The sequence below is a fragment of the Opisthorchis viverrini genome, assembly GCF_000715545.1.
Source record: "Opisthorchis viverrini unplaced genomic scaffold opera_v5_180, whole genome shotgun sequence".
Lineage (NCBI taxonomy): Eukaryota > Metazoa > Platyhelminthes > Trematoda > Opisthorchiida > Opisthorchiidae > Opisthorchis > Opisthorchis viverrini.
In genome coordinates, this window is record NW_008751837.1 from 903,163 (window position 1) to 929,167 (window position 26,005).

The following is a 26,005-nucleotide window of genomic DNA, read 5'->3' on the forward strand; positions in this document are numbered from 1 at the left end:
TTTCACCTTAAATCTCGACCAACCTCGTTGGCCTGACGAAGCTTTTGTTTCATAAGCGAAGCGTTGCCCAGCAATTAATTTACCGATTGTTACTAAAATTTCCTGAAAACGATGATTACGCAACCTGTTCCAAGCGTTTTTCAGTTGACTGTGAATACTACTTTTGTAGTTAATCCTTAAGGATTGCACGTTAAATTCTGAATGAACAAGACGCTGTCCCAAAAACTGAATTACTCTTGGAGGGAAAAGTCTAGTGGTTTCAAAGTATGGATATTCGTTGCAACTGTCGGTTGGTTCGACCGAACAAGTCACTCGTATTAAAGAACTCTGCGTGCGGTCAACCAAAGTTTGATGAGTACACTGTCGTGTATCCTCATGTGATTGATCCCGATAAACATGTCATGTTTACAGCAGTTGATGCACTTAATATGACTGTTTATATTGGGCAAGCCACCGGAAATTCAATGGTTCAACTCGATGGATATGAGACTCCCGGATTTAGGTAAGTTGCTTCGTGACTCAGCGACTTTATTAAACGCCATATCAGCTCTGCCGCACGTCCTGCAACGATCATCATCATCATCATCATCAACATCATTCTTCATATCATCATCATCATCATCGTCATCGACAGGTGTCAGTGTTCAACACCCATGCTTCACTGGCGCACAGCAATAATTTATTTGAGACTTATTATAAAGTGGACGATAAAGGGATTTAGTGCCAGTCCATCACAATCGTTCCGAGGTGCCTACACCTCCAGACGCTCATTCAGACAATCTGGATAGAAACTGACAACAAGATCGCCACTAATACCGATTGGCAGCCATATCTTGCAGCGTCTCCAAGCAGGCACAATGAGGATCACGCTGTCGTCATCCTGGAAGGCGAGTAGCACCAACAGCATCCAAACGTTTCCTAATCTTTTCCAGGCACCTCTGACAGGTCAGGGGTCGGTCAACTCTCCACTCCCTCACTCTGATTCGGGCACGAAAAACAGCATTCTTCTCGATAAACGATGGTTCAGCATACGCAGTACGCGGTCTAACCAACTCAGCTTTTGGTGCTGAACACATTTCTCGATGGACATCCCTGTTGCACGACCAAACACTTGCTTTCCACTTGTCTCATTACGGATTCGACGACACAAACCCTACGAGCAACGGTCCCGAGGCAACGATTGTCGACAACATAAAGACGTCGCAGTTCCGTTGCTCAAACGGGCCAAATCTCAATACCACACAAAAGAAGCCCATACTGTAGCCTTACACACATGTCCCTTGAGATTCAAATTGGCCCTAGCCTTACAGATTTGTGCACTGACCTGGTCCGTCAAATTATTATCAGAACTAATACAACTTCCAAGATACACAAAAAGCTCCACAAATTAAAGTTCCTCTTCCTGGATTGTAAGTGGCGTGTTCATTGACTGCATGTTCAGTAGCATGATCATACACCTTGTGGTTATAAAGTGCATATCAAAGGACAATATGACTTCGGTTAGTTTATACAAAAACACCCGCGCCTTCTTGCCTTCAAAGACGAGAATGATGTCGTCTGTACATTCCAGATTGACAAGGTTTTCGTCAGCAGCTGTTTGAAAACCTGAGTTTTGAAGACCTTCCAATGTTCACATCATCGTCTTGTCGATCACAAAGTTAAATAGAAATGGACAGAGTGGCAATCTTGATGGACACCGATTTGTTTATGGGAGCTCTTGGACAGCTCATCATATGTCCTCATAAACTTGGTAGTCCAAGAATGCAAAGAAATCCCAGTGCATTTCTCGATGAACCATATTGTCAGGGAACAAACCTGTCAACCGAGTCAAATTTATCTTTCAAAAACCAAACTTTTAGGTCTTTTGTATGTGTTATTATGTATTGTACTGTATTGTTGCACTGAACTGTACTATACTGTACTGTAATGTTGTACAAGCACCTAAGTATGTGTGAAGATTCGGTCAACACAACCCCTACCAGGCCGGAATCCCGCCTGTTGCTCCCCAGTCAGTGTCTCATGAACTCCAATATGACGACGAAGCATAAGTGACGCCAAAAACCTTGTTATCATCGGGGTCAAGCTAATTCGAGGACTTAGAGTATTCCGCGTTCACTCCTCAGGATTTTACGTCAGTTGTTGTCTCCAGCTGAGTCACAGCTGGTGGCTACCATAATGTCGTTCGAAATATTCAGCCCACCGATCGAGAGGTTCTTTATTCAAGATGGTTACCTCAATCTGTTTCTTTATTGTTTCACCCATAGGTGGTTTCCAGGGAGTAGTCGCACGGACCAAATGAAATAATCCCCGACATTCCCGGCTTTCTGGGCCTCTTCTGTCTCCCTGAATTCCCGGTTGGTGTGCACGCTCACTTTCAATTGAAGTCTGGTAAACTGTCAAGTCAATTTATATTCGAGACCGGCTGGGACATATGCAGTGCCACCGTTCAAGTATGAATTAATTTCTGATGGTGGATCAGTAGAAAAAGACTCTGGTAAATTCGTTTGAGTTTCGGATCTGCCAGTCACTCAGTTGCCAAGAGATTTTTTCGCACCTTACGCGGCCCTGGGAAACGAAGAGAAAAGCGACTCCGGATGAGTAAGTGGTCGGAATCCACGTGTTCAAAACCGACCGGCATCGGTACTTGATGGCAATTTGATTAATCTGAGTTCGTACTCGGCACACCGTGACCAGACGACTTCAGCTATTTCGGAAATTGATACTGCATAAAACCAGCCTGCGGCCAGCACACAGCTATCAGACCGACAATCATTTGGGGCGTAAGCAGACATGAAAAATAGTGTTCAACTTCCCGCCTGTAAGCTTCCTTCACATTGGCTGCCAGATGAACCACACACAAGCGTATCCGGTCAACCATTGATTCTTCCACCCGGTGACCAAGGACGGTGCCAACCCCTGCAAATCCTGCCGCAGTAGCTTTTGGGTCGTCAGGGGGTGCACAGCCGGAAGCGAGTCGAGAGTGGCAGCGCAGTCAGCTCACCCATTGTCCTTGCATTTTGAATTCTTGTTTCTGATACACAGCACATATCAATGTCAAACGAGTCTAGTGTGAGAGCAAGAGTAGTTTGTTGCCCTGCTTACTTCAGAGTGCGGACATTGAAGGCAGACAGATAGACGGGGTATCGGTGCTTGAAGATTGATTTCGAGATGCCGGCGTTGGATGACACGCGGATGTTGCTTGCAGAACTGATGCATGACGAACGAGGTCATCAGTCATAACTGAGCCTATAAGGTCAGAGTTAATAATGGGTTGGGTAGTAGAAGAATGAATATGTGAAAGTGCGAGAAGGAAGGCGTCAACAGCAGCATTTTTCTCGCTTACCCGCCCTGGTGTGTGCATCAGGTAAGTCGATCCGACAGGTAATTGTGACGGCATCACTGTGTTGCTTGCATAATACACAGTCTCGAATTCCCAATGGCTGCTCAATTTTTTCGGCGCTTATTTAGATAAAAAAATTATCATGGGTATCGGATGCAAATTGTTGTTAACACTCATGCGTTCGGTATTATGCTTTCCTGAATACAGCTTGTGTTCTATGATCGAGTTTATTTATTATCCATCTCCCCAGAGTTTTGCGCTTTAGTCGAGGTGAGTGCCTCAAATACTTGGGACATTCAATTTTGGATAAGAGTTTATCTGAAGAAAAGACGTTAAAAATTGTTACACAGCCTACATGTTTCACTTTGACACACTTGTTTATTCATTCATGAAGGAAGATTGAAGAACGGCATGGGTAAATATAAACCGCGAAAATATAATTTGGGAAAAACGTTGACTTCATTTTTCAGGGTATTGCCACCAGTCTCTTTGATATCTTACTAAGCGGAAATGAAATACTAGCACGGAGTGTAACACTGTGGGTTAATCGCTCCCTAGAAGTGGTATTTATATTCCTCACTGACACTGATTGCGTGACATTCATTGAGTTTTAAGACTTGACACCTAAGATTCGTCTGAATCCTAAGAAATCTCGGTTACGCCAAATTGATATAAGGATAAACCAAGCAAACAAGCCACTAGTGCATCTTTTCTGATACCATTATTCAACATTCGTAGTTCCGTTGAAAACAGATGGAAAGATATTGATATTGTGTAAAAGAATCTTCCTCCAAAAACTGAATTCAGATTGATTTCCTTCAAATTTCTGCACTATTCCACCTTTTAAGAGACCAAATTATTACTCGCACAGGAGGTGCTTAGATATGTGAATTTCTCAGATTTTAGTGTTCCAAAGGCTCCGGTGAAGTCAAAATCGAGACGGGTCAACCCGTTCAAACGTATGCTGTAAAGAGTGTTATATATATGCTCTTGTCTTTCGGTCGAAACAAATTTAAACGAAAAACACACTTTTCCCTGACGTACACACCCGCGTATACTCGGTGTTGTTATCAAGCTTGTGGAAACTGCATTTTTCCACAAACTACAAAAAGTTTGGCGAAGCCGGAAAAATGGACTTGACATGAAGGCGAATCTGACGGAGGGGCATAAAGTTACGGATTTTAACTATATGGTGCTTCACTTCTCTCTTATTCACATTGTGTTCGGCATGTTGCTGCTTTTAAAGCCAGGTGATTTTCCCCAGTGAAGCAGTTCATGTCTTTATTGCTTTTCTGTTTTTCATCTCGTCAGCTACCGAGAGTGGTTTTAAAGTCCACATGGGCTCCGAGACATCGCAGTGGACGTAGCTAAGCTGAATTAGTGATTCTGGTCTTTGTGTCATTTTTCTCGGATGAAAAATTTATCTTGAAATAAACAATTTATACGAGTTTAATATATCACTGTTTGCAAGACAGGTCTCTCATAAAAAAATAAGCGGATGGTCTTCAAAGATAAGTGTTCTTGTAGGTGCTTCCAGGAATTAATCGACTTGTTCTTCTGGGTGTAAAATTACTCGCTGTGCCCGAATTACCGCTGATCTGAAAAGAACGAAGGGTTTTTACTTCTGCTGTCATATTATCGGAAGATGACTGGTTTTGACATGGCCGTACTAAATGCTAAACTAATATATTTGAATCTGTGCACGGCAGAACTCGGACGTTGTCGGGTGTAGTCCATTCCATTCAACCATTGATACTAATCAAGTTCCCATATATCCGTCGAACCAAGTGATGTGAGCGGTAGCCAGATTGGTACGCTCGAACTGGAGGGACAAACTGACACCTTTTTGTTCACATATGTCGAAGTCAGTGACTTGCTTCCCAGCTGCATCTCGATGCTTGACGCAACTGAATCCGATTTATCTTATTTGTACTTTCATGTTTAGCCTATAATCATTAGCTGATTTTTTCTTCTGAAAGAGTACAAGGTAATTTCTATTTTTATGCAGGGAAGTACTCATACGGTAGTTGAACTCTGGTCCATAGCTCACAACCCTCCTTGGAGCTCATCATGTGGACGAAATCTCCGAGCTGCCATCAATCACGTCTTAATTGAGGCAAAATTGCACGCAATTTGCCAACTACCCTCATTTGCACAATAGTTTGATTTTTGTGAGAGACTCGTCTGAATCCCAGTTGCGCTGACCTTTTGAGCACCAAGAAGGGCGGGAAAGATCGTGGGCTGTCAAATGGTTTCCACTGAGCATATGAATAGTTTCCTCAATTAAAATATTCAGAATATCGTACCAAATGAAATATGAGGTGGCATTAGTGCAGTGCATTCACTTAGAGAATACATCAACGAGAGATTCAGCCGGGATTGAAACGAGTCCCCCGTGAAAACCAAATTGCTATATTAAAGAATGTGTTTGTCGCAAAGCTATAAACATTTGATTTTCATTTGTTTCCATGGGAGCGCTGTAAAAGAAATATGCATTTATGTTTAAACAATCTTGTGTCCTTAAGAAAGTGCTCCACAAATTTGAATTCGATTTGGTCCGATCCCCGTGGGTCATTGGATGGATGCAGTGTCTGATTGATTGCAGAAGTGATCAAGCCACCTCAATTTTGTAAATTTTAAATGATTTTCAAATTAAAAATTTCTAGATTGGACGTCAGCTTAATTTATTGAAACAGACGTGAGTTCGTAAACAACGGCCTGGCGGCAGATCACGATTCCTGGTGTTACGGCTGATAATATTTGTTCGAACGAATAGGCTGTTCACCGATACACTCCTATTCAGGTTACCAAAAAGACCAATTCTGGAAAAAAAATTAACTTGTATCACTATGAAGTAAGTGATTTATGACCTAATAGTTCATCACCATCATTTGAACATTATTCCATATGTTCATGATACCTGAGCAGTCAGTCAGTTAAAATTGTTGTTTTAAGGAACAACAATCTTGTGTGGTGGTGCAGAGGTTTTGAAGGCCTACCACGAATAAGATTTACAGCAATGACATTACGAGCAATTTTTATGTATCTAGCGGTAATGTCGACCTTTATACCCTGTGGACCTTTGCTACACTCCCATCAACGGAAAATATCGTGAATCCAAAACCTCTCATTGTACATTTGGTACACATGTGGCAATACATAATCGCTACAAGTTTGTGGCGACCGTTCCATGGTGCTTCCTCCAAATTCCGCACGTAAGTTATGAAATCAGAATGTTTTACAATCAATAGGACAAACTTAACACTCATGTGGGTAACCGCTGTAAACAACCCTACCGGTCTTGAGCTACAACGTTTATATCGACTGGCCCCCTGTGGTACTAGAGAATCGGGTATTACTGAACAGAAGCCGTCTCAACTGCAAAACAATTTGTTTTTATCAAACGACCTTAAAAGAGAGCATTTACCCATCAGCTAGATTTTGTTTGTGTTTTTCACGTTTTTTTGTCTACGGGTCTACCTGCTTATGGAGGCTTACTGAAATGTACAGTGAACTTGCAGCGTGCGTAATACTAATTTAGTTGATTCCCCGAGGATTCAGAGCGTCAAGGCGCCATGAGCGAATGTACAAGGGATGCGACTATTAGTTTCTGTCTTCCGGAGCCAGCTTCTTCCGTCTATCACGCCAAATATCATTTAATTTGGTTTACTGAACCTGGTACTTTCATTTATCTAGGGAAGCATTTCATACTAAGTTCTGAAAGTTGACGATGACCTAAATGTGAAAAAAGCTTACTTGCGCATATTTTATGAAACTAAATCTGTGTTCTTTCCACTTGCTGCAACGATGACTGTTTCGACGATTGACGTAGAATCCCCACATCGAAATCTACCGTTGTAACGATACAACTGCGATGTTGCTGGCAGACAGGGAGTTTTGGGGCCTGAAAGAATGTGGTGTTACAGTTGTTGTATTTTGCTTGGTGTCCGAAGTCCAACACCACACTAGTTCAGTGTACTTATCCCTCCGCGAAGCTGATGCTGAATGGTGTCAATTTTACTGAGAAAATCGTAGGAAAATAAAGCTGATATGTTGTAGTTGACCAATTATATCAGTCAAGCGTGAACGATTTCGTACGTTCAGACATCGGAATTTAGATGCATTTACCTTGCACTGGTGTAGTAGTGGCACTGCATTCGGAGATTAGACCCCGGGCATAGCCGCAGATGTGTAAGGTCCATGAGCCTAAATGAAGGCAAAACTCAAGTTCACTGCGTGATGGTTCACACCATGAGTCCCATTTGGTTTCATGGTCTGCGAATGTAGAGAAATTTAATTGCACATCCGTGATTATTTTTGTCAAAAAATGCTAACTTCCAAGAATCAGATTTTCTGCGATTCGGCCTGCCATCAAAATGGCTGGCTGGTTCTATGGTTTGTGAAATAGAAGCCCATTATTGAGTCAGCATTTATCATCAGTCAAAGTAATCGAAATTGACTTCACCGGAAGCAGTTTAAAGTAGGACATGCGTAAGGGAGAACTTTCAACCTCTTCACATTCAATTGCTGATAATAATGAAAAGCAATCTGATCATAAACCACTGTCTGTTAAACAGTCCTTCTATGAGTAATTACTTCATTAAGGCCACAAAAAAATGCGGAGGTATTGAAATTTTGTTTATTTCGTGAAACAGCTCATCAACGGTGCATATCCTTGAGCATGCCAAGATTAGAGCCACTCAGTAGCTCAAAATGAGTAGTTGGAACACTATTCAAGCGGGGTAATGTGGAAAAACATCCTGTGTGTGACGCAGATATAAGAAATTGAAATGATGTTTGAATAATCCTGAGCGTTATTATGAAAAGGATCTCTCAAACATAGCAATCAGTCATCGTTCACGTTTCCGAGTAAACTGAGTAAGTCAGTGAAATACTCACTACTCAGTTGTAATAATTATGGTACCTACAGTTAGTCTGTGGATTGTTAGAATACCCCTATCGCTCATCAGAGGTCTGAGTCAAAATTCTGATGCGAACAAGAATGTGTTGCTTGTGGTAACTAATAGGCGGCGAAACTCAAGTACAACTACATCCGAGAATAATCAAACCACGTGGGTATGGTAGTCGTTCAAACTGGAATGATGTGGATATGGCTTATTCAAGTCATGCAATTTTTTTAACTTCAGTAAAAGACATTTATGGACGTTTTTAAATGATGCCATCTAGTTACGTCCTTTGTGAATTCTAGAAACAGTGCTACAAAATGACCTTGTAAACCGGAATATGTTCCTTAGTTTACTGGATCTTCTCCCCCTTAAGATAAAAGAATATTCAACCTGGCTGGTTAGTTGAAGCAGTTAATGCATACAAAAGCCCCTGATGAATGAAAAGTATCATTTGTGATGCCATCGTTTGGAGTTTGTGGAACTTTTATGCAAATAAGAGAAGAACAGTGCCACATCATAAGTACCCACGTTTTTGACGTCCTATTGAGTCAACTGATAGCCCTAATAAGTTCACAAGAATTAATTAAGCCGGCTGAAACCCTTCCGGGTTGAAATAATTGACTCAAAACTTGCACCAAATACTTCGTCAGTGTGCGTTCTTATGACAGGTCCAGGGTAAATTTTCTGAAACGAGATCACGTAAATACTCAAAAATCACGTGAACTTAGTATATAGATCGTTGTACACACACAAACGCTTCTCAGAAATTATCCCCAAAATGATCCAATATTCACACTGATTCCACAGTGCAATGTCCCTTCCACAATACAAAAACATTTTTTGGATATCATATAATCGTTTCCGTCGATTGGCGTTTGTTCTCTCATGTGGAAATTTCAACCTTCCACTGCCCGGTTTCCGCAATGTCCCATCCAGTTAACCGTGGGATCAATGCTTAGGCAGACGCACAGGACTTTTACGTTGCATATCCGCAGATTATCATTATTGTTCATCGTAAACGAAATACCTTTCTCAAATAGTTGGGTTGTCATTTTAAACGCTTTGTACTGTACCCTTGTTCACAAAAGTCACAGGAAAAATTGACTTGCGTGTCCTGCTTGCAAAATAAACAGTTTATGGGACAGGCCGGGTAATTCGTGCCACGACCAGTAAAGCATTTCACTCCGGGAGAATACGTGCTTTTGTTTCGCGTCATGAATAACCCGTCACTGGCTTGCAAACCGGCTTCATCAACATGGCGCTGCCACGAAAACTGAGAGCAAATGAATATACGTACGTAGTACTCATTTCTGTTTTACAAGCCTGAATTTCATTGCAGTTCACAAGGTTTTTCATTATTCTCTTTTGCTCCAGTTAGCTTCACACAACAATGCACTTTATGGAATCAAAACACGTCCCAGCCTTTGCACTAAGGAAATAGGGGACTTCAAATAAGCAACCACTAATTTTTTGTAGCTTACGTTTGGGAACGGTGGCTTAAGTTTGACCCGTATACGGTGTATGTCCTTTTGAAGAATACACCAAGGCCCGTGAATAATGAACACAGTGTGACTCAATAAATAGTTTGCTGCATCAAAGACATCGATATAGCTAGCACAAACACACCTGTTTTCTGCTTTAAGAGCAAGTATCTACATCACTTGATTGACGCCAAACAATGTATCTATTACAACCAAGCCAGTACCACTCAGCGACAAGAATGGACACACCTTCAACTTAATACTAAACCTATTCGCCAGTTTGTCTTACCCTGTCTTACCCTGTCAGGTTATATGTTGTTGCGCAAAGACAGACGAGTTAATCGTAGGTGCTGACTGACGAAATGTTATTGAATCTCTGTGCTGAATACTTAGAATATTACACGAATTTACTTGATATGAATCCCAAAGTTCTGAGTTGTAAACTTGTTTATGTCAATGTTATCAACGACTTAGTGAGAAATTCGACTCTATATTTTAAAACCCTAGGATACACATATACACCTAGGCTTGTCTAAACATTTAATGATGGGTTAGGTACACCAAAAAACGTTACAAGCTTCGATGAGAGTGTTACCAAAATCACTGGAAAATCCTCCAACTGAGGCGAACTGATTAGTGGCATAGAGCCATATTTCAGAGCACAAAAAGTGACAGTTAAAACGAGGTAAAATATGTATGAGAGCAAGAAGCAGTGGTCTTAAGTTGTTATCTGGTTGGGCTTTCAGATTTGAAATTACGGAAAGATCACCGCAGGTCTGTGCACACAAAAGACACGTCAAACAGATGGACTCCTGTCAACATCCGGAAGTCCTAAAATTCTTGGATGATGTAGGTGACTGAGAGACCATTCGGAAGCTTCAGCTGCTTCACTTAAGGATAGCTGGGCTTGCCGTCCATTCAAGCCCGTCGTTCACAAGAGGCTTGATGAATCAAACTAAAGCTGCTTCATCTGTACCTAGTAAGAGGTGGGTTATTTAACAGGTAACATCTTAGGAAATCATGGACTTGGTCAGCACCTATCCACAATACAGCTAAACGAATCCGGCTGTACGTAAAGAGTACTGATTTGGGAATCACTCAGAATGAAGGAATCAAGTGTACAACCTGGTTTTCACGAATGAGAGAAATACATGGGATGGACCATGAAGCTTTTGTGTAAATATTCGATTTCCACTACTCATGAGTAGCCTAAAAAGTGAGAACTAGCATTTAAAGGACGTTCGCTTCAGATTATTTGTGGCGCAGTAGCGAGGATGAATGTTCAGAGGGGAGGAGCACAGACATTATTCCTCGTTAGTTCCTACATCTGATAGGATTTCATTTGTCCCGTAATTGCTTCTATATAGCTGATTTAAATGTTGCGAAATGGGATGAAGTGTATGGACAGGATTGGTATTTTTCCTTATGTAAGCGAATCCAGACAATCTTTTGAAAATACGTAGAAGCCCGCATCTCATTAAACTGACGACCTACCGACTAGTAGTTGAACAGTTAACCGGCCACCCATGGCAGTTGATCGACCGTGATAGGCAGGATATACAGCTACCCATTCTTCAGTCACAAATGCCACATCACACGGTCACCCACTGACTGATTCTTTGAGTGACGACTTCTTCATTGAAGGGGTCGCTTATCGTGAGAATTCTTTTTTCTGAAGCAGTATTTGCACAAGTGTTCATCAGCTGACTATCACTATCTTTTCTTGAAACTTTTTTTCGCATTTAGTCTCAGTAATCTGATAAAAGTGTAAGTCCGTTCAACACAACTCAGCAATTACGAAGCTTGCAATCTGCCGCATCACGCACAGTTCACAATCCCGCTGACTGTTCAACTAGGTGAACACATGTATGTGAACATACGTAGAATAGATATTGTTTACAAAATAAGCCAGACCACCTGTTTTGTTATTCGAGCCATTACGTCAAAAAACTAAGTCTTTTAATCGAAGAAAGCGCTGTCTCCTCTTCAGTCCCCGAAAGAACATTAGTAATGGCTAATTTACTAACTAGAGTAAGATAGAGTTTAGCATACTGGTAGACAATTAGGTTGACCAAAGACAAACCGAATTTAATGCACACATAACGGTGACATTCTGCGATAATCTGCTCGAGAGCGGACATCTTTTTTGAACGGTCCCCTAATGGAGTACGCTTTAAAGAACAATTTAGAATCAGAAGTTTCCGAGGATTTGATGTGTTTTGTTGACAACAGCACCGTACCAAAGACAAACACGTACATAAAGAAATAATTCCCGTATAACCGCTACCTGAATGAGCATGGTGAAAAAATATTTCCATGAAATCAGCTATTCTACACAAAGCTCCATATGTAAACAGAAAACACGAGAAAAGGATTAAAATTCAAAGCTACATTAGCATAAGTTTGGCAGCTCCTGTTTTGAAATAATAATGAATGGAAAAGGTGAGTTACCTATATTTACTGCTGAATTACACCAGGTGCCCGCCAAGAGGTAGTTTGGATCAAATGGTGACCGTGGTGACAGTGTATAAATACTGCACATTATCTTGGTCTGCTAGTTCATGAAATGCTTCTTGGTAAAGTCGCATACTTTAACACTGAACTAGAAACAAAAGCTTTCGTCGGACTTTCTTTAATGAAGGTGATTTGGGCCATTCGACTGTAGCATACCAGTCTTTTGGTTGTTCCGAAAAATCTAATCCGCCCAGTTTCCATACACTGGACTTTTCTGATTGCGAAACACCCTTACTGGTTTGACAATGTTCGGGTTATTCATAATGCAAATCATCATCAAATATGAATTTCTCTTAAATTTTTGTAGAGCGATCTGTTCAGAACCTAAAGGTGTTATTGTCGTTAGTCTAGTGCAATAATTTTTTTAGAGAGTGAGGTGATGTTTGCTGATCATTCTCAAGGAAACGGATGATAGTCACCAGCGCGAATGTCAGTATTCGATTAATTACAGCCTACCAACCAGCCACAAAAGACATAAACGATCACATCAAACTTACCTAGAAAATTCGGCAACAGTGTTTTCAAGCAGACGAACACCTGGTTTTCAGACATATTACTGATTCTGAGGAGATTGTTTGCGCCTCGAAATCAGACTGCCATTTGTTCAGAATTTGGGCTTGGCGGCTCATATAGTATCAGATCTGAAACAAGCTTAATTAATATGTCATAGCGGTTTGAATTGGTGTGGCTTTCCGGGCACCGCCTGTCGATAAGGGCCACTGCATTTCATGAGAATCTCCTAGAATATGCAGTGAATTTCCAAAGCTGCATTAGCATCCCCACATGCACATACTAATGTAGACCCTTTAGCTTGACATTTATTTCCACTACGTGTTCTATATCTAACAGTAATGAAGGACAAAATTAGCGAGTGCGTCTTCTATCATAAACAGCTCTCTTCAAGAAGGAAAGGCTCTGTGAATTTTGATCAACAGTTCAGACGCACTCTCGTATCTTAAGTGCACCGCTATCTTGATGGGCTCCAGGCTAACAATAGAGCGGGATATTTGGAGATTACGGAAAGTAAATTCTGGGATATAAAGTTTTCTGTGCTCATTAAACTGACGTAGAATTAGTAAAAATAATTCAGACTTGTTTGGTTTACTATTCCATTACCGTATACTCGCATCCTTTGCTCACTGCAACATCTAGTTCATTAATTTCAAATGTATGTGGTTTCCTGTCGCAGGTAGAAAATTTAACAATTTTGATCGTAAATTTAACGGATCAACCTCCTAGGATTACTTTTTCGTTGCGCATAATTTTCTTGAATTTAAGCTGCGTTAAGTTGTTAGGCAAATCGTATACACCGTTGTTTGGGAGTGCATAACGGCACAAACAAGCAAAAACAGCCCAAAAGGACGTTCTATAAAAGTTGCTTTTACCCAAAATTACCGATGATGTTTTATACCGAAAAATCAAAAATGGCATTCAAGGCGTACTAAGTTTGACTTCCATGTATGTGTTTTCTATTACACCAAATGAAAGCCGAGTAGGATAGTTGGGCATGGTAAAAAACTGGCGTGGTGTTGCCCTGTTATTCGTAGATGAGTGCGTGAAAAGCGCATCGAGGTATTTGTCAATGCGGGCACGGGTGATGCTTCCTCGTATGGTGACGAAATGTTTGCAAGGTAATTGCCTAGGTCCGTGAAGATATTAGTATCCACCTATCAGCCCAGGATCGTTTTGAAATTGTTTGTTGTCTGAATCTTCCCAGAAGCAGTGAATCTCGGATTCAAAATAATGAGGCAAGTAACTCGCAGAAATCAAACATGGGTAAATACTTTCACCATTACTACCAGTCATCTGGTTCCCTACATGACCATTATTTTTTTTCTTCCCTGGTAAACTCTCTCTTTTCCGGCAAAGCATCCATGCCCAGAGGCCAGTGCATTTGTTTCAAATGCAAAAAAGCTTAGCTAAGTTCCTGTGTGAAATTCACGGCTGAAACAGGAAGTTGTGCTCATGTGCTTTAGGTACCCTCCACCCAATAAATGTAATCACATTTTTCGGTCGTTTAGAGATCTTCGTATTTGGGAATTTAACCTTTCAATGGTAGAACAGTATAGCTACTTGGAAAAAGTTGCTATGAGAGTCGTGTCACTACTAAAAGCTTCGGCACAGAGTGTGTGTTGTGTCTTGATTCGAATTATCTGCTCGATTAATGGAAATACGCTACGACAGTCCTTATCTTTCTCTAGAGGGACGTCTGTATGTGCAACTCCTTTTAAATTTTGCAGCACCTTCAGTAAGAATCCTTCCAGTGTTGTGCACATCACACTATTTTAGTAATAACTGAAGCCGTATCGTGACATTATTTGAGGTGATCCGAGTGAATTTTTAAATGCAATTGAAGTAGAGCACCCTAATCTCGCTATTGGTGTTACCTACGAACAATCCTGAACAAGGATAGGTTTCAGTTATTCATAAACATTCAACTATATGTTCTAGTATTTTTGTACTCTCTATGTGCCACTCTTTATCTACAGTGAAATAAGCTTTCAACTGGTAATCGACAAGATGACTCGTTGAGTAGACTCTAGCCCCATTTATCTTATGGGCGAAGAAAAGCTCAAGTTGATCTCTGATGATCTCTCTCGTATAACTTCCAGTATTAGGTCCTGTACAAGGAACATTCTTCCAATAGAACTGCGTTCAACTGTTATTTTTGTGCAAGTACTGTGTTAGGCGGGAAACTTCTACAGCCTACAGCTGCTTTAACCAGTTGTGCGCATTATACCATAGGCAATGTGAAACAGTATTGCGGAAGGATAATGAAGGCACGGTAAACCGTGGCTGAAATACCTCCAGAGGGCAAGCACTGTCAGATCCAGCTGCTCCGTTTTGTGAACCATGAGTTCATTGTATGCGTTTTGACAAATTATAACTATTTGGAATCAGCGTGTAGCCGTGTAAAATCGTTTTCAGGATATCGCCTTGTAAACTTTATTCACCTTTCAACCACATATGCGCCATTTAATCCAGGAAACTTTATGATTTAGATACACTAATAAAATCAATAATCGAGCAGTGTGGCTGTCTTGATAACCAACTGGAACACACAATGCCCAGTGAAAGCTAGAATGTTGTGCGAATAGCAATATCGGATCCACTATGCATACTGTCGTCTTCATCTTCCGTCTGAACAGTCGCATCTAACACCTTGTGTTCAGAAGCTTGTAGGTCCAATGGCTTGCCAAAAAGCCACCCATTCCATGTTGCTGATCTTGTGATAACCCTTCGAATACTATTTTCACGTAGAACTGATTTTTCGCGTTTCCCTTGCTTTTCGTTCCATTCGGACCGTCCAACTTCGCTTCCGAACAGTTCTTCCTCGAGAATTTCATCTCCAGGAGTAGAGGAAGTGACAACTGGATGGTCGTCTTCTTGTGCTCTAATGGTTGATCCAGATTCACTTCTTGACACTCGCTCTTCTTTCTCATCAATAGGTTCAAAGTGATAGATTGGTCCCCAGCTACGTTTCACACTGTTAACTTGACTCCGAAGCGGGTGATCTTCCACTTTATCTTCCCACCTGGAATAGAGAAGCTGAATATGAACACAAAGTCTACAAAGCTCGCAACCACTCATGACAATTAAAAAAGTGGCCAGTAGGATTCAAGCTTCCATGACTGTTCCTGGCTCGCGAAAACCTGTTAAGTCGGTAAATCGATCGTAGCCACCAGGACGGACCCTGGGTAGTCGTTCGCGGCGTCGAAAAAGCCAACTACATCGGTCGAGCGTGAAAGCGTTTGTCTATTCACATGTGATAATTCGAATGCGTGCAGCTGGTGCTCGTAGAGCAGTGGTTGTACGCTGGCCTGGCCTATCAGACCTAGGGAATTCAGACCCCGGCAAGGCTAGGGGCATGTATCGCTTATGAGCCGGATTGGGGGGCAAAACTCGAGTCCAGTGCTTGATCTTCTCTGTTGTTTAGACTCCCCGGGCTGACTTCGCTAGACAATATGGAGGACTTTTTGAGAAAAGGTAATGTGGGTATAAATTCTAAAAGTCCAGCAACCATGTACAAGTAATTAAGATGTGATCGGCATATGCTGGTGGTGGTAACAGGCGCGCCTCTAATGAGAGCGAAAATATGATGGAGATAAAGTGACGCTATTGTATGTGACTAGTAAAACACACATTGGATACATGTCACAACATGCTCCTTCAGTACGTTCGTCCAACCCTGACTGTATTACAGCCTATCTGTCCAAAATATCTACCTATCCGCCCTACGAAGAATAGACTGCTGTCGATTAGAAGAACTGCTGGAGGGGGCAGTGTTAAATGGAATTCCACACAGATCTCACTTTACCGCTCGCAGTCAGGTGCTGCTAGGGCCGAAAGGCCCGTCCCGCGCAAGATTGATCAAAAGTTCGGGGCGCTTGTAGGACCCGCAACAATCCGAGATCTGATTGATCGAAAGTCTGGACTCAACAGCCAGCCCTCACCCAGTATTGGCCGAATGTCGGTAGCTAATGACGCATCCAGAAGGCGTCAGGCTTACATTGTACACAGGAAGTGCTGTACAATTATTCTTGACTTCGTTTTGGGTTTTAATATAACCTGCACACCTTTGGTGGTTGTTTTGACATGAATACTAGCTTGGGTGACTAAGACCGAGAACTAAGCTGAGGAAAATACCGTTACTTCAGGTGATATGGAAATAAAAATTCAGCGTCCGCGATAAAAAACAACAATACGGAACAAGGTACACAATGTGGTGGTGCGAAAAATTACAACGGATAATCGAGACATCGTCTAGAAGTAGGCCCACTTGTTGGCGGAACTCAAACAAGAGGCTATTTTGTCAAAATTAACACAATATTTACACTATAACTCTATAGGATTCTAAACTTACCTTAGCAAAACTCAACGGACGAGGGTATTTGGGTCCATAAACTTAGTAACCGATAGACACACAGGTGCATACAAGATTTCAACAGAAGTATTTTAATTGAAACGCACAAATAAAAAATACAGTAGTACGTCCCATTGTATTGCATGGTTAGTGGACGTTTGTTGACCACATTTAATCAGACCACCCTATTTTCGAGTCGTATTACCTTACGCTACTTATGATTTCGGTCTCTAATACGAATGCTGCGGGTTTAAGACAGCTGATTAAATCAGTTAAAATTTCATCAACATCTTCCAACAATATCTCGTTTAAAACGATAAGCAGTTTCCAGTAGTGTCCCAAATGGCTACTACACATGATGGAATATGCACATTTATACAACATCAACTTATTCGGGCCTTACCAGTGGAATTCAGCATCACCCCCGCGGCAGATATCCAAGTCTACAGTTGCACTTGGGTCCAACAGCGCTATCTCGATCTCGAATGTGAGCCGGAAACGACAACAGACTTTATCGTTAAACATTTACGGAAGCACAGGATACATTACCGTGTCGTCTTCTTGGATCGCCAATAGGCCATTATGGTGCACCAGGTGTATCAGTGATCAAAGAGTTGGAGCCTGAGTGGGTCAGAAACAAGAACGTTTCCGTTCCACTTGCGCGTGCTCTTGGCGACTAACCTATTTCTATTAATCCAAAAAGCTTCTTATTGCTGTTGACTTCTGGAATTCTCCAAAGAGCGTTGCCTAATCACATAAAAGTTCTAGCGCGCTCAATCTAAGTGTTGATGCCTGAGTTAGCAGCTGATGGGTTTATGAACGTAGATGTATAGTTATAGTTATAGTATATTTATAGCATAGTACTGTTATAGTATATTTATTTGTCTCCATCAATTTTCTCGCTATCGTCAAAGCAACACTTGACTTTTAAATCACCGAATAAAGCCAAAACCTCAATGTTTCGAGCAGTACTGGTCCAAAAATGCTACATGTCGTCTGAAACACCTTATATGCCTGAAATGGAGTTCCATTGGGCTGTTGTCCAGAACAGACAATTCAGGTAGCGTGATCCCGTATGTATGATCATGTGTTTGGGCTAAATTGAATATGCCATAGACATTGTACCGTACAGAGTAATCGTGAAAGTGAGCATCATTGAAGTTAGCAGATAACCCTAACTTTGGCTAGAAAACAGGTCACATATTTTTGCTCACCGAATGCGTGAATACATGCTCAAGTTCCTGAGTAATTAAAAGCATAGAATGAAACTAAAAATGTCCCCCGGGAGTGACTTGATCTCGATTATCAGTTAACCGACAACTAAAGCACTGCCGAAAGAGGCTAAGTTACATTTTTTCGTTTCACGCTACTGGAGGCACTCAGATAGGAAACCGCCAATTTCTAGGAGGTCAGATAATCGATAACTGGCTTTGAATGAGAAAGATCACTTCTCAAGAGGAATAAAATTTTGGGTTCAGGACGTAGTAACTGGTGCAAATTGGATGATAAGACCCGTAACAACACACGGCATGTGGCTACCAAAAATATTAGAAGTGTATTTTAGGAAAAAAGGCACACGTAACTGCGGAATCAATAAGAGTTGGCAGTACTTTTAGTTCAATCCGTAGCCCGCCCACCCCAGAATCAAACATTGCCGGAGGTACTCTATATTCGGTCAAAATAATAACATCTTCCGTTGCATTTCTGTTTTAAATTGGGTTATTTAATTTATTGTTATTTGCATGTCTACGACACGCGCTTCAAATTTCTAGCTTCCAAAGCACGCGTTTGCTGCCAAACTATTCCGCTCTCTCCAAGTACGAAGTGTCAAGTACTAGCATCCAGGAGGTCATGTGACCCGTATGACCGCAGCTTAACCCGCTTTTGGTTATTCAGCTGGATGATTTTGGATGATTTTTCCGCGAGCGCCTACTAGAACGAAGCAAGCATGTATACTAATTCGGCCATGGTAGTTGACGAAGCTGGTCAGTAGTCAGTTAATTTTAATGTTTCCATGGTTAACAAAGTTCATTTCTGGGATTTGAGATGGTTCTCTGAGTGCATTTGAAAGAAGCCCAATAAAGGTGTAACTATTCTCCGGTCCTGTATAAGGACCGGATCACGTAATAATTTTGATTCAAGTGTATCCACAGAGAAATGCGCATATTTACACAATGTTGAAATAACAACTTGGAGGGAATTTCACAAGCGGTTATGTTGATTAATGTAGTTTCGCCCCACTAGTCATTACCATTGCTCAGTTATGACTCAATCACGGGTAAAAACTAATAACTAATATTTGTCAGAACTCTGACTCACTGAACTATGTTTTAGTGATTATTGACGGGGAGGATGGATGAAATTTACCTTGGATTTGGATTTGCTGATGCTGGATTCGGACTCTGGGTTAACTGCCCAGTATCATTCAGCTGTACATCTAACCTCTATCCTTTTGAACCAAATTTAGCGTATCCGCAAAAATTCGATCGGTGCCTAAGTTTTCAGATATTCATTCCAGACCTTAGGATGGTGACAGGTCCTAGGCACCTTGGTCCTGCAGGCACCAAGGGCTTTTGAATTAGTCACCCGTATTTTTCTTAAGCTGCGTAAGTCAGCCAACACAGTTTTCTAACATAGCTTCAATTTATGTTTTTCTCCACAGATTCGGTGTTCATATGAAGCGACTGTATCTAATCTGTGGGAGCGGCTGTCACCAGGGGAAAGGTTTATTTATATTTTTGGTTCAGGATGCAACTGTGATACAAAATCGACTGTTGCTTCTAGCTCACCAGCCACTATCGAGCTCGGTTTTATCACGACGCATTACACATCCGCATATCACAAGTACACCTTTGCTACCGCACGAAGTTACAGCCAACGGAGCAACCAAGTCAGAGGGCTACTGGTTTGAAGGAGAGTCACCAGTCAATCAAGCGTCACGAATTTCCATGTCTCCATTTAAGCTAGATCCCTTGATCAATGAACAGGGACCAAACAGCAGTCGTCCGGCGCATGATTATGCACTTTCGTCGCCAAGACAGACGCAAAGTTCTGTAACATTTGAGAACGGGCTCAATTACTCAAACCAAACGCGAGCCCCATGTGAGCATAAACAAGCATCTGGGAAGTGGTTTACTGACGGATGCTCACAAACATCAGCTGATTCCAACAGTGTCAATGAAGAAACTAATCTGGGAGAAGAAAACGAAGAACTAAAACGAGAAACACAAACTCCAGATCCCATCTTTCGAAGCTTTTTGATGCGCACCTTTGGTGGTTGTTTTGACATGAATACTAGCTTGGGTGACTAAGACCGAGAACTAAGCTGAGGAAAATACCGTTACTTCAGGTGATATGGAAATAAAAATTCAGCGTCCGCGATAAAAAACAACAATACGGAACAAGGTACACAATGTGGTGGTGCGAAAAATTACAACGGATAATCGAGATATCGTCTAGAAGTAACTTCACTTCAATGTGTCCCTAAAAGATCAGTAGAATATTAGTGCTTCTAAACCCGTGTAACCATTCAAACGTCTTCTACCAGGTACAGATAAAGTTGGGTGCGAAAAATTACAACGGATAATCGAGATATCGTCTAGAAGTAGGCCCACTTCAATGTGTCCCTAAAAGATCAGTAGAATATTAGTGCTTCTAAACCCGTGTAACCATTCAAACGTCTTCTACCAGGTAGACTACAGATAAAGTTGAGATAACGGCAGTACGCCTTCTAAAAGTTCACCTAAGAGTTAAACACCCATGGCAGAATCTCCTCTAGAGCGGTACAATTCAAATATGTTTTTATCAAACATTCTGAATTCGAAATGCAAGTATATGATATTATGACTGGACATCTTGAGTACCTTTGTATTTTATCATATTAACCCACCTGCCATCTGTCATCCGTTCGGCCCCCGGAACTGTGTTGTCCAATTGCACTGGGCTTGGAAAGTTTCCTGTGTTTGCATAAACGGGCTGATTTCCAAAATGCTTGAGTTTTTGTGCCTGTGCATGTCCGCGCATCAAAAAGCTTCGAAAGATGGGATCTGGAGTTTGTGTTTCTCGTTTTAGTTCTTCGTTTTCTTCTCCCAGATTAGTTTCTTCATTGACACTGTTGGAATCAGCTGATGTTTGTGAGCATCCGTCAGTAAACCACTTCCCAGATGCTTGTTTATGCTCACATGGGGCTCGCGTTTGGTTTGAGTAATTGAGCCCGTTCTCAAATGTTACAGAACTTTGCGTCTGTCTTGGCGACGAAAGTGCATAATCATGCGCCGGACGACTGCTGTTTGGTCCCTGTTCATTGATCAAGGGATCTAGCTTAAATGGAGACATGGAAATTCGTGACGCTTGATTGACTGGTGACTCTCCTTCAAACCAGTAGCCCTCTGACTTGGTTGCTCCGTTGGCTGTAACTTCGTGCGGTAGCAAAGGTGTACTTGTGATATGCGGATGTGTAATGCGTCGTGATAAAACCGAGCTCGATAGTGGCTGGTGAGCTAGAAGCAACAGTCGATTTTGTATCACAGTTGCATCCTGAACCAAAAATATAAATAAACCTTTCCCCTGGTGACAGCCGCTCCCACAGATTAGATACAGTCGCTTCATATGAACACCGAATCTGTGGAGAAAAACATAAATTGAAGCTATGTTAGAAAACTGTGTTGGCTGACTTACGCAGCTTAAGAAAAATACGGGTGACTAATTCAAAAGCCCTTGGTGCCTGCAGGACCAAGGTGCCTAGGACCTGTCACCATCCTAAGGTCTGGAATGAATATCTGAAAACTTAGGCACCGATCGAATTTTTGCGGATACGCTAAATTTGGTTCAAAAGGATAGAGGTTAGATGTACAGCTGAATGATACTGGGCAGTTAACCCAGAGTCCGAATCCAGCATCAGCAAATCCAAATCCAAGGTAAATTTCATCCATCCTCCCCGTCAATAATCACTAAAACATAGTTCAGTGAGTCAGAGTTCTGACAAATATTAGTTATTAGTTTTTACCCGTGATTGAGTCATAACTGAGCAATGGTAATGACTAGTGGGGCGAAACTACATTAATCAACATAACCGCTTGTGAAATTCCCTCCAAGTTGTTATTTCAACATTGTGTAAATATGCGCATTTCTCTGTGGATACACTTGAATCAAAATTATTACGTGATCCGGTCCTTATACAGGACCGGAGAATAGTTACACCTTTATTGGGCTTCTTTCAAATGCACTCAGAGAACCATCTCAAATCCCAGAAATGAACTTTGTTAACCATGGAAACATTAAAATTAACTGACTACTGACCAGCTTCGTCAACTACCATGGCCGAATTAGTATACATGCTTGCTTCGTTCTAGTAGGCGCTCGCGGAAAAATCATCCAAAATCATCCAGCTGAATAACCAAAAGCGGGTTAAGCTGCGGTCATACGGGTCACATGACCTCCTGGATGCTAGTACTTGACACTTCGTACTTGGAGAGAGCGGAATAGTTTGGCAGCAAACGCGTGCTTTGGAAGCTAGAAATTTGAAGCGCGTGTCGTAGACATGCAAATAACAATAAATTAAATAACCCAATTTAAAACAGAAATGCAACGGAAGATGTTATTATTTTGACCGAATATAGAGTACCTCCGGCAATGTTTGATTCTGGGGTGGGCGGGCTACGGATTGAACTAAAAGTACTGCCAACTCTTATTGATTCCGCAGTTACGTGTGCCTTTTTTCCTAAAATACACTTCTAATATTTTTGGTAGCCACATGCCGTGTGTTGTTACGGGTCTTATCATCCAATTTGCACCAGTTACTACGTCCTGAACCCAAAATTTTATTCCTCTTGAGAAGTGATCTTTCTCATTCAAAGCCAGTTATCGATTATCTGACCTCCTAGAAATTGGCGGTTTCCTATCTGAGTGCCTCCAGTAGCGTGAAACGAAAAAATGTAACTTAGCCTCTTTCGGCAGTGCTTTAGTTGTCGGTTAACTGATAATCGAGATCAAGTCACTCCCGGGGGACATTTTTAGTTTCATTCTATGCTTTTAATTACTCAGGAACTTGAGCATGTATTCACGCATTCGGTGAGCAAAAATATGTGACCTGTTTTCTAGCCAAAGTTAGGGTTATCTGCTAACTTCAATGATGCTCACTTTCACGATTACTCTGTACGGTACAATGTCTATGGCATATTCAATTTAGCCCAAACACATGATCATACATACGGGATCACGCTACCTGAATTGTCTGTTCTGGACAACAGCCCAATGGAACTCCATTTCAGGCATATAAGGTGTTTCAGACGACATGTAGCATTTTTGGACCAGTACTGCTCGAAACATTGAGGTTTTGGCTTTATTCGGTGATTTAAAAGTCAAGTGTTGCTTTGACGATAGCGAGAAAATTGATGGAGACAAATAAATATACTATAACAGTACTATGCTATAAATATACTATAACTATAACTATACATCTACGTTCATAAACCCATCAGCTGCTAACTCAGGCATCAACACTTAGATTGAGCGCGCTAGAACTTTTATGTGATTAGGCGACGCTCTTTGGAGAATTCCAGAAGTCAACAGCAATAAGAAGCTTTTTGGATTAATAGAAATAGGTTAGTCGCCAAGAGCACGCGCAAGTGGAACGGAAACGTTCTTGTTTCTGACCCACTCAGGCTCCAACTCTTTGATCACTGATACACCTGGTGCACCATAATGGCCTATTGGCGATCCAAGAAGACGACACGGTAATGTATCCTGTGCTTCCGTAAATGTTTAACGATAAAGTCTGTTGTCGTTTCCGGCTCACATTCGAGATCGAGATAGCGCTGTTGGACCCAAGTGCAACTGTAGACTTGGATATCTGCCGCGGGGGTGATGCTGAATTCCACTGGTAAGGCCCGAATAAGTTGATGTTGTATAAATGTGCATATTCCATCATGTGTAGTAGCCATTTGGGACACTACTGGAAACTGCTTATCGTTTTAAACGAGATATTGTTGGAAGATGTTGATGAAATTTTAACTGATTTAATCAGCTGTCTTAAACCCGCAGCATTCGTATTAGAGACCGAAATCATAAGTAGCGTAAGGTAATACGACTCGAAAATAGGGTGGTCTGATTAAATGTGGTCAACAAACGTCCACTAACCATGCAATACAATGGGACGTACTACTGTATTTTTTATTTGTGCGTTTCAATTAAAATACTTCTGTTGAAATCTTGTATGCACCTGTGTGTCTATCGGTTACTAAGTTTATGGACCCAAATACCCTCGTCCGTTGAGTTTTGCTAAGGTAAGTTTAGAATCCTATAGAGTTATAGTGTAAATATTGTGTTAATTTTGACAAAATAGCCTCTTGTTTGAGTTCCGCCAACAAGTGGGCCTACTTCTAGACGATGTCTCGATTATCCGTTGTAATTTTTCGCACCACCACATTGTGTACCTTGTTCCGTATTGTTGTTTTTATCGCGGACGCTGAATTTTTATTTCCATATCACCTGAAGTAACGGTATTTTCCTCAGCTTAGTTCTCGGTCTTAGTCACCCAAGCTAGTATTCATGTCAAAACAACCACCAAAGGTGCGCAGGTGTTGTATCGTGCGGTGGTCGAGCTATTGGTTACACCTGCACTGAGGCTGCCAGACTACGCGATAGGGAGAAGACAGAGAACTGGGGACACGGCTGTATTGCCAGGACAAAAGATACAGAGCGTCTGCGTAAATATATATATAGGATGACTAATTGGCCAAATATGGTCGTTCACTTGTTCGCTCCGTACAGTCAATGGTGGTGTTCCGGTCGTGAACATTCTCAGGCCCACTACGCTGGTCGTCTGTTGCTAAGCCATGTTAGGTGGGAGCCGCCAACTCACCTACTTTCCGGACGTGTCGAACCCATGGTGACCTTGGCGATGCGTCACTCTCTGCACATGTACTTTTTCTTCTGTCTGGGGGCGCCCTGACATTTCCCCCTTTTGGAGATAGATCGTACGTTGATCCCTACCCCCGAGACTTCAACAGTGCTCGTTGAAAAGTATCCACAAATCTCTCGACTTGACCATTTGATTGAGGGTGGTACAACAAAGACTTAGTGCACGGGTTGCGACCTTCTGAGTTCCTCTTCCAAAATGAGTCAGGCACCTTTTTGAATATGTTCGCTTTCGTCGCCTGTGTCTTGTAACAGATAGTATTCAGTGGCCTGTCCGAAAGGTTTAGCTTGTCAATCCAATCTAATCCTAACAAATCCAATCCAGGACGATCGGACACATGACAAATGCCACTCACATTGATACCATCAAGAGTTATGGAACACTTGAACTCCCAGAGAGTTTCAGTAAACTTCCGGATGCAGTGCGTGCAACTTGTTTGGTCCTGGTTAATGCTGGGCTGCCAATAAATTTCCAAGTTCTTTTTGAAATGATCGTGATATCTGATGCCGTATCCAGCTGGAGACGAACAGGTGTGCTGTTAATACGCAGTGATACGTATTTCCTCCTGTTCACATGTGGGCTTTGATGAGCGACCAGACCAATGCGNGAGCTGCCAATAAATTTCCAAGTTCTTTTTGAAATGATCGTGATATCTGATTCCGTATCCAGCTGGAGACGAACAGGTGTGCTGTTAATACGCAGTGATACGTATTTCCTCCTGTTCACATGTGGGCTTTGATGAGCGACCAGACCAATGCGAGCCATCGGAAGCTTGGAATTGGAAGTTCTAATTCGAGAATGCCTCCTGGGTGCTTGCCTTCTCTCGCCATGACACCGATACTCTTTGTGTCCCATACGGGAGCACCTGCCGCAGCGGTGTCTTCTGAACGGACAAAAATTGACGAAATGCCACTCACCACATTTCCAGCATGCCGAGGGTGGTTTCTTTTCACCCTGAGGGACAGTAGACTTCCGAATCGC

The 26,005-nt window shown here is 41.8% G+C and overlaps 1 protein-coding gene across 1 annotated transcript in view; it reads right to left on the bottom strand.

The window, feature by feature from the left end:
- Window positions 1-15,174: 15,174 nt before the first annotated feature.
- Window positions 15,175-26,005, bottom strand: part of T265_07689 (hypothetical protein) — a gene marked incomplete at both ends in the record, with an annotated part of 23,786 nt that continues 12,955 nt past the window's right edge. The window contains 2 exons of the mRNA XM_009173268.1: window positions 15,175-15,777; window positions 20,996-21,727. Of these exons, the coding sequence (XP_009171532.1) occupies window positions 15,321-15,777; window positions 20,996-21,727 (1,189 nt within the window). The remainder of the gene's footprint in view (window positions 15,778-20,995; window positions 21,728-26,005) is intronic.